The sequence below is a fragment of the Octopus bimaculoides genome, chromosome 13 (assembly GCF_046866305.1).
Source record: "Octopus bimaculoides isolate indiv1 chromosome 13, ASM4686630v1, whole genome shotgun sequence".
NCBI lineage: Eukaryota > Metazoa > Mollusca > Cephalopoda > Octopoda > Octopodidae > Octopus > Octopus bimaculoides.
In genome coordinates this window covers 17881281-17891280 of record NC_142940.1, presented here as the reverse complement: position 1 = coordinate 17891280, position 10000 = coordinate 17881281, and the positions used below count along the sequence as shown (strand labels likewise).

General features: G+C 36.5%; 1 protein-coding gene across 2 annotated transcripts in view; it reads right to left on the bottom strand.

Annotated features, from left to right (window-relative positions):
- Positions 1 to 2953: 2953 nt before the first annotated feature.
- Positions 2954 to 10000, bottom strand: part of LOC106884323 (NADH-cytochrome b5 reductase-like) — a 129966-nt gene continuing 122919 nt past the window's right edge. For both annotated transcript variants that reach the window (XM_014935652.3, XM_014935653.3), the window contains exon 7: positions 2954 to 5930. In XM_014935652.3, the coding sequence (XP_014791138.1) occupies positions 5733 to 5930 (198 nt within the window). In that variant the 3' untranslated portion in view covers positions 2954 to 5732. The remainder of the gene's footprint in view (positions 5931 to 10000) is intronic.

Below are 10000 nucleotides of genomic sequence, written 5' to 3'. Positions count from 1 at the left end.
TGGTAGTGGAGGGGAGGGGAGGATGGGCGGAGGAGGATGAGGAGGAGGAGGAGGAGGAGGAGATGTAGTGCTAACCATGTTATATATGGGCAGGTAGAAGAGAGCATGGGGCTATGGTAAGTTGATGATGATTAGGGCCCAGCAGGGAATATCCTCATAGTAACATTTTTTTTTTCCAAGAAAGCGTTGATGACAGAAATATAAGAGAAAGCTGACATCACAGTGCAATTCAAGGTTAATTGATAAGGTATTCTTCCTATTATCATCTGAAAGTGTGAACAGGCTGGATGTATATTTTCATGACAACCTTCTCCACTTTGTGTCTTACTGTATCAGCTATTCACAATTCAGTATGGTCGCTCCTCTAAGCATATTGCTGTCATAACATTTGTGTCACTTCTGTGCATTAGAATAATAACACATCCTTTCATACTGTTTTCTTTTTATTTTTATTTTGTTACCTAATTTCTTTAGATGAGCTGCTTGCCTTGTATCAGTGTTAGAAATGATAATTGCTTTAAAAAAGAAAGAAGGTTAAGGCTTTCTTTCTTTATGTGAAGAGGAGAGAGGAAGCTGGAAGAACACATAGCAGGTAGGTACGGATAGTGGTAAAGGATTGTAAAGACAAGCTAGGGTTACAGTGTTGGCAACAGAAAAAGGACAGCTAAGGTAAGAAGACATTCATCATGATACAAACAGGTAATAAATACACCTGAGAAAGAAGTAGAAATTCATGAATACTGAAGTGTTCTCGTAGACTTTTGGGAGAAGAGTGACAATAATTTTTTTTTAATATATTTAATAAAAAGACTGGTTCATGAGCAAATCAACCCCAGGACTTATTCTTTGGAAGCCTAGTACTTATTCTATCGGTCTCTCTTGTTGCCGAACCGCTAAGTTACGGGGACGTAAACACACCAGCATTGGTTGTCAAGTGATGTTAGGGGAACTGATTCACAAGAAAACATAGGATTCTGAAACAAAAGAAAATGACCAACTTTTTTGAACCAAAACTGAAATAAACATGTTTGTATGTGAATGTCTTCGTATGTACTTAATCTCAAATCTGTCGATTTTATGAGAGTAGATTAGCAACAGTACAGTAGTTTGATGTGTTGATTTTTATTTAGTACTCATGGATCCTGAGATATTGCAACATGATACCTTATCCTGATATATCTCATTGTGTACAGTATACTCTGTAGAAGGATGCGTGATACAAACGGACAATCGGATATAACAAACAAATTTTCCTGGTCCCAAAGTGTCTGTTATATCCAATGTATACTATATTTACAAAACATTTCATTTAATTTTTTCTTCAATTTAATTGTTTTTCATGTTTTACTTTTAGTTGTAAAAATCAAAAACACTGAAACCGGTACCAATCTTTACAAATATATTTCATGATAAAATTATTTTAGCATTTTCTACCTTGTCTCATTTCCTTACATGCATATATGTATGTATGTATGTATGTGTGTATATATATATATATATATATATATATATATATATATATATATATATATATATATATAAAATATTAGTTAAAGAATAAAAAGACTGGGTTAACGACTCAACATATCACACCCCCTCAATGAACATATATAAGAAATACAGCATAATCCGTCAAACATAAGGAATAAGAAGAAATAACGCAAGAAGAAGTAATAAATAAATAAAACTATAGCATATAGTATAAAATTTTTATACACGAATATATTGTTTCAACTGATAACATGGAACTGAAAAAAATTGAGTTAAAGGTATAAAGCAATACAGGCACATAAAGAACACCTTTCGTGTGTTGGGCCTCACGGAGACAAAGTGGCTAAGTTCCTTTGAGTATTGGGCCTTATGGAGGCAAAGTGGCTGAGTTCCTTTCAAGTGTTGGACCTCATGGAGGCAATGACCATGACCTTTAGCATTATGTCATGCTTGCAAAATCACAGTCATGGCAAATACCAGTGTAATGCAAATGGCTCCCATGCCAGAGGCATGTAAACACACCCTGGTGTCACGCAAATGGCATGTAAAAGCACCCATTACACTTTTGGAATGGTTGGCATTAGGAAGGGCATCCAGTTGTAGAAAACCATGCCATATCAGATGGGAGTCTGGTGCAGCATTCCAGCATGCCAGCAGGTCAAACCGTCCAACCCATGCCAGCATGGACAATGGATGTTAGGACGTTAAACGATGATGATGATGATGATGATGATGATGATATATATATATATATATATATATATATATATATATATATATATATATATATATATATATATATAATTCTTTTCCCAAATAAATAACACTTCATATTCAAGGTTCCAATGAAGCTATAATAGTGTGTTACTCAGGCACTCAACCATGAGTCTACTGCATTTCAAGCCAGAAACAGCTGTAAGCTAATGAAGTTCATAAGGTAATCATTTATTCCTTTGACATCTCATTTTGTCATTGATATAAAAATATATATATATATATATATATTACAAGTAGAAAGATATATCTTTTTCAACATGTAAGTACTGATAGAACAGAATATACAAGATAAAATCCTTAGAGAGCAGAAAAATCTGTCAGCAATTTTTATGCTCTGTAAGGGTTTTATCCTATATATGCTGTTCTGTCAGTACTTATGCTTCGAAAAAATATATCTTTCTACTTGTACTACAGTACATTTCAGTGCTTCATAAACAAACTTATGTTTGTTTACATATGATGTAATATATATATAATTAGAGGAAAAAAATAGGATTAAAAAAATCCTGGCAGATATCGATTAAGCACACAGTATAAAAGAATATGGTTAAATTTCTAATAAACAGATACCAGTAAATGTAAGTAGATGACAAACCCCAGATAAATCCTCCTGTAAGACAGGTAAATCCGACAATCCTTTTGTAGAATTTCAAGAAATTTGGAGTATTTGACAACAAATAATATGTACAAAGAAAATCATATCTTTATTTTAGATCTCACCTTAAAAATTCAACAATTGTTTCAATTGCATTAACATATACTTATACACATGTACATGCACACACACACACATATAGACAGCATTATTAGAATTAATAATAATATCCTCGAAAATATATGTCAATACAAAATTATCAAGGTAATCCAAACTGATGTAAGGTGATACTTGGTTACCTAGCCAGAGAGAAAACAAGAGGAGGGGAGAAAGAATGATCAAGAATGGGGGCAAAAACAAGTGTGCTGCTGTAGAAGAGATACATGGCTATCCAGCCAGAGGGAAGAACAAGGGAAAGAGAGCGAGAGAGAGAGAGAGAGTGAGTGAGTGGGTAACAGCAAAAGTGCAACAGAGAGCAGGAGTGGTGAAGTGCCAAGATATACTCACAAGTAACAGGGATCAGAGCATAAATGGAATGGTAGAGTAAGCACAAGAGAGATAAATGGTGGCAATTGCCACAGCATGCCCCCAAGGTACAGAGGTCATAATATATGTAGCCAGGTATTGCCAAAAAGGTGTAAGTAGGAAGTGAGGATTGCAGTAACTGGTGAAAACCTGAGTATAAAGATGGGGTGGGGGAAAGCAGTGATACAGTGAGCAGGGTATTGAGGGCAGAGATAAGGAGTGGGAGATAATCATAGTGTATGAAGAGGAAAGGCTGGTGGGTATATCAGCCAAAACGTTGTGTTAACAACAAACAAGATGAGGACAAATATCCGTCAAATGTAAATAATGTACATAATTCTTCATCTCTTAAATATAGAACTGTCAATTTATGTTTCCCATAAAGCATCCTAGATGTGAATGGAATTACAATGGAAGACTTAGAGTCTCCAATGATAGTTAAACCCCAGAAGGCTCCGAAATAGGATCAGTTATAAAGGGACGAAAGATAGATGAATAATTGATATTGCTTTCAAATTTTGACACAAGGCCAGCAGTTTTTGAGGGGAGGAGATAAGTCAATCACATCAATCCCAGTGTTCAACTGGCACTTCTTTCATCAACACCAAAAGGATGAAAGGCTAAGTCAACCTCAGCAGAACTTGAACTCAGAACATAAAGATGGATGAAATGTAGCTAAGCATTTTGCCCGACATGCTAACAATTCTGCCAGCATGCCACCTTAAATGAATAATCGATATTGATGAGGATAATTATAACAGAAATAGTAATTATTATAAAGCTGATAGAAGTGATGAGAAGGTATATTCTTTAGAGCTGACAGACACTCTTGTTGTTTATATAATGTTTATAACTATGTCTCAACTGTCAGTCAGCTATCAGAAACAATGGCACTAATACAGTTCCCTGAGGTATTCCTGCTGTAAATATTTCTCCTTATACCAGGATCATATTGCTTATGACATCATGCAAAGATCAACTTATAGGAAGCATTTGCAAAGTTCAGGTATGTCTCAACTGTCATGTGGATGACCAATAATCAGTTAGTAGTTGTTTTTGTTTACTTTTTTATAGCATAGTCAGAGAAGGAGGTGCAATTTTTATGGCCATTTCACAAGGCTTTCATGAATAAGTAGCGAGAGGAGAGAAAAAAAATTATGAATTGCTGCAGCAAGAGTTTGAATTATCCTCAACATTTAGGATAAACACTTGCATGCTGAGGGTGCTGCTGTACTTTGTCTCCAAATGCAGGAGTGAATATGTCTCTAACCAGTGAAGTAGGTAATCTCCACTGTGATATTAGAGCTGCTCTAGATCACCCACCACTATAGGCAAAAAAAACCTTTGTTGAAGATACCTAAGGAGCTATTGATGGCTTTAAACCCAGGCAATGGTTTGAGTCTAGCAACTTAGACCAGGCTCAGTCCATCTGACAGGCTTTTGCACATTTTCCTTCAGCTTACTGGTACCACATAAAAAGCACTGGTGCTGGTGCCATGTAAAAAGCATTGATGATGGTGTCATGTAAAACACACTGGTGATGGTGTTACATAAGAAGCACTGGTGATGGTACCACATAAAAAACACTGATGATGGTATCATGTAAAAAACACTAGTGGTGGTGCCACGGTACCATGCAAAAAGCACTGATGATAGTACCAAGTAAAAAAATATCCAGTACACTTTGTAAAGTGGTTGGCATTAGGAAAGGCACCCAACTGTAAAAACCAAGCCAAAACAGACTATAGAACTTGATGTGGGCCTTGGCCTTGTCAGTTCCTATCAAATCATCAAACCCATGCCAGCATGGAAAACAGACGTTAAATAATGATAATGATTACTTTCATTCATGAAGCTTGGATTATGACAAGACACTCTACCAAATTTCTGCAGAGCAGGATCAAACCCAGGATTACATAATTGTGAATCTGTGATGCAAATCTTTTAACCACACAGCCATTTCTGAGCCTATGTTGACAACTCAATAACAGGAGGAACAACCAAATACACTATAATTCATTAAGTTGCCAGATTTTCAGTTTCTAAAATATCTTGCGACTCATCCAACTCATATCTTTCATTTTTATTAATTATAGGTTGTGATTAGCATACTGACCGTTTAGTTATCATATTTCTCACTATCTCACATCTGTGGCAATGAAAATTACAGACATTATAGAAAATAACTTTTGACATTTGAAATATATATTTTAAAAAATAATTTTTTTGAAACGTGTTGCTTAGCAATACTCTGACACCTCAGTTGAGTTTCATAACAGAACATTACAATAGAATCACATATAAAATGTTTTCTCCATAATCATTATTATATCAATAGTCATCATCAAAATACAAAATACTGTTCTTCAGACAGTCCTAGTTCAGTGAGAAAGTTAGCCATGTCTTTGTTAAAAACCCTGCTGCCACAGATCAGAAAGAAATTGCTAGCAACATCTCCGACTTTGGACTCTACAAGAGTCTTTGTTATTCTGCCAAAATGTAAGCGTTCCTCATAAGGATCCAGGTTGCTTGATTCTTGTTCCTACAAATAACAACAAAAATTTAATGATAAACACAAAAATACTATAAATACATATTTTTTCAAAGCATTTTAAAAATATTTTAATATTGCTCTTTGACATTTTAATATAAATTTTTGACATATTTATGATCAGTTTCTGACATTTTAAAAAAACTAAATGTATTTATTGACATCCATTTTTTCATGGATAATTCTTGAAAATAAATAAACAAAATATTCATAAAATTAACCCATACAATTTTCTATTTTTCTACACTTTTTCAAGATATGTATTATTATTACTAATTATTATTATCCTCATCATTAAAGTAGTGAGCCAGTAGAATCATTAGCACACCGGATGAAATGCTTAGTGGTATTTCACCCATCACTACACTCTGAGTTCAAATTCTGCCGAGGTTGACTTTGCCTTTCATCCTTTTAGGGTCAATAAATTAAGTACCAGTTGAACACTGGGGTGATGTAATTTACTCATCTCCTCCATCAAAATTGTTGCCCTTGTGGCAAAATTTTAAACTAGCAGAACCATTAGCATGCCAGGCAAAATGCTTTGCAGCGTTTTGTCCATCTTTACATTCTGAGTTCAAATTCCACTGAGGTTGACTTTGTTTTTCATCCTTTTGGGGGTCGATAAAATAAATACCATTTTGAGAACTGGGGTTGATGTAACTAACTTGTTCCTTTCCCCAAACTTCTTGGCCTTGTGCCAAAATTTGGAACCATTATCATTAAGTGGGTGGTGGTGAGCAGGCTGAATCTTTAATATGCCGGACAAAATGTTTTGCAGCATTTCCTCTATCTTTACATTCTGAGTCCAAATTCCACCAAGGTGGACTTTGCCTTTCGTCCTTTTGGTGGTCAATAAAATGAGTACCAGTTGCGCACAGGCATCAATGTTATCAGCTACCCCTCAGTCCCCAAAATTCCATGCCTTGTGCCTTTAATAGAAAGGATTATTTAGTGGGTGAGCTGGTAGAAACATAAAAATAAAAAAATTTAAAGAAAACTATACACGGTGGCAATAAGCTTTGACTAATGTACTCTTAAACACACACCTTTTGCCTAAAATATGTTCCATTACATTTCTGGTTTCTGGAAGCCACAAAACCAAAAGAAAAAAAATATGTTGTTGATTATTATATCAACACAAGAAAGTCATTTCCAACCATTCATGAAATGGAGAAAATTAACAACATAACTCATACATCCGCTTGCCAATAAACAGACAAACACATACATCAATAGAAAGAAAAGAGGAAATCACATATAGTTAGTTAGTGAGATAGTTAGTTAGTTAGTTAGTTAGTTAGTTCATTAGCTAGCTAGTTAGTGAATCAATGATAGTTAAGTGGGTGGGCAGATGAATGGATGGACAGAAAGGAAGGAAGGAAGGAAGGAAGGATAGATAGATAGATAGATAGATAGATAGATAGATAGATGGACAGACAAATGGACTAGCAGACAAAAAGTACATAAATAGATAAAGACGTTATCTTTCCTCCCAAAATCTTTGATATAAATCTTTTTTTGTTTTTGTCTTTTACTATTTGATGTTGAGAAACTTGTTTCCCAGCTATACAGTGTTCGGTTCAATCCCACTGCACAGTACCAAGGGTAGGTGTCTTTTACAATAGCCCCAGATTGACCAAAGTCTTTTGAATGGATTTAGTAGACAGAAACTGAAAGAAGCCCATTGTCTATATATATGTACATATAAATAGATAATTAATACGTCATCACCTCCCCCCCCCCCCCATCATCATCATCATTTAATACCCAAGTTCCATGTTGGAATGGGTAGGACAGTTTGACAAGGATCCAGTGAGTTAAAGAATGCATCATAATGTCTACTTTGACATGGTTTCTATGGCCAGATGCCCTTCTTAACACCAACCACTTTACAGAGTGTGCCAGGTGCCCTTTCTTTTTGTGCCATCATGCTGATTGTACAAAAAGAAAGGGCACCATGTAGCTCACAAGTCAACAGTCCCGGAGAGGGAAGGTGTTGCCTCTGTATTTTAGATGGGGATAAAGGTAGGAGGAAAGTGGTTAGTTTAGAGTAGGTTCTTGTTGTGGAGGAGCTACATGGCTACTCACATTTAGGAGAAAGAGTGAAAATGAATTAGAGGTATCACCAAGGAGACAGACAATGGTAATGGGGTCGCCCCAGGTGACGCCTCAGGTAGCAGAATTAATAGCTGATGGTGGGATTGCAAGAGTGTGAGAGAGGGGATGTAGGAGAGGGAGGTAGGCAACATCTATAAGGATTGAGGGAAGGGGTGCACAAGTTGGAAAGGTGACATTACAGGGATGCTATTAGTATGATAGTAACAATACCAATGACAGGGGAGGAGAGAAAGAGGGGGAGAGAGAGATGATGTGTTTGGGTTGGTTGTAGGAGTGGTGTAGAGACAAGATAAGCATAATGCATGAGAAGAGATAATTTGGTCGCCCAGGGAGGGGGGGCGAAGGCCACAGTAACATGTGGGTGTTGAGAATAATATTTATGGATGAAGAATGGCTGATGAATGAGATGGTTCTGAGTGGGATGCAAGAAAAGTGGTATTGGGATGGTGGAAGGGGGAGGGCCTCATGAGGGGAAGATTGATTGATTGGGGTGCTCACACACTCACACACACACACGCACACACAAATATATATACACAAAAAAATATATATTATATACTATTCCTATGCAGTGCTTTTAGAAGTTGGTTTCATAATTTTGAGCAAGTTTTCATTAAAAACCTTGTATCACCAGATATCCTGGTCCTTTGTCATTTCCTCTGTGAGGGTCATGGTTCTGAGACCAACCTTCACCACTTCATCCACAGGCTCCAGCCACATTTAGTGCTTGGCACTTCTTTTTACAGTTGTCTTCATTATGTGTCTGTACAAGCAAAATCTTCTTCCTTGCACACTGCATCTGATTCCTGTTATGTCCAGTCTTTCTCTCAGCACGTTGATACTATGACGTTCACGCATACTTAATTTGCACATCCAACAGAGCATGCTAGCTTCATTTCTTTCCAGTCTTCTCATGTCCTCTACATTCAAGGTCCATGTCTCATTATTATGCAGCACTGCAGTTCTAACATAAGTATCATATAATCTGCCTTCCACTTTCAGGGAAACAATCTTTTGCCAGCAGTGGTAGTAACTCTCTGAACTTTTTCCAGTTTGTTCTTACTCTGGTTACTATGCTTTCAGAGCAGCCACTTTCCTTGCTAATTACATTTCCCAAGCAACAAAAGCTATCAACTACTTCTAGTGAACTGGCTGAGTATTTAGGAGACTGAGTTTCTGGTGTGCTAGTATGAACTGCTCCAGTGCACCTACCACATATGAAACCTACGTTTTCAGTTAGGCTGCCAGTAATTTCACTACATCTCTTGTATGTCCACAGCTTACATTGCATACAACATATAAAGCTTATACCTACTCCTTTTCTGCATATCAAGCAAGGCCATTTCCCTGAAGGTACTAAGGTCCTGTCTTTTTTTCTACTTACTAAAACCCTTAATTTTTTCTTGGTTCACTTTAAAGCCTCTCAATTCCAGGTTTAGCTTCCATTTCTGAAATTTTTTCTCTAATTCCTCTATGGATTCAGATATGAGAAATAAGTCATCAGCATATAGGAGCTCCCAAGGACAGCCAGTCTTAAACTCCTCTATGATGGCTTGTAAGACTATGATGAATAGGAGATAAATAGGGCTGAGAATTGAGCATTGGTGGTCTCCAACCCTCACAGTAAATTCCTCATTGAATACATTGTTGACTCTCACTTTACTTACTACATCCTTGTACATAGATTGCATTGCTCTCACAAGTTATTCATCAGTCCCTAATTTTCTTACTGACCACAAGATTACTGTATGTGGTACTCTATCAAAAGCCTTCTTCAGGAATAACAGTTTACTCTTAGCCAAATACTTCTCTTGTAATTGCCTCAGGCTTTATATACAGATATGTGTGTGTTGTGTGTGTGTGTGTGTGTGTGTGTGTGTGTGTGTGTGTGTGTGTGTGTGTGTGTGTGTAAAAGCTTCATGTGTACACGCACACATAAAGGT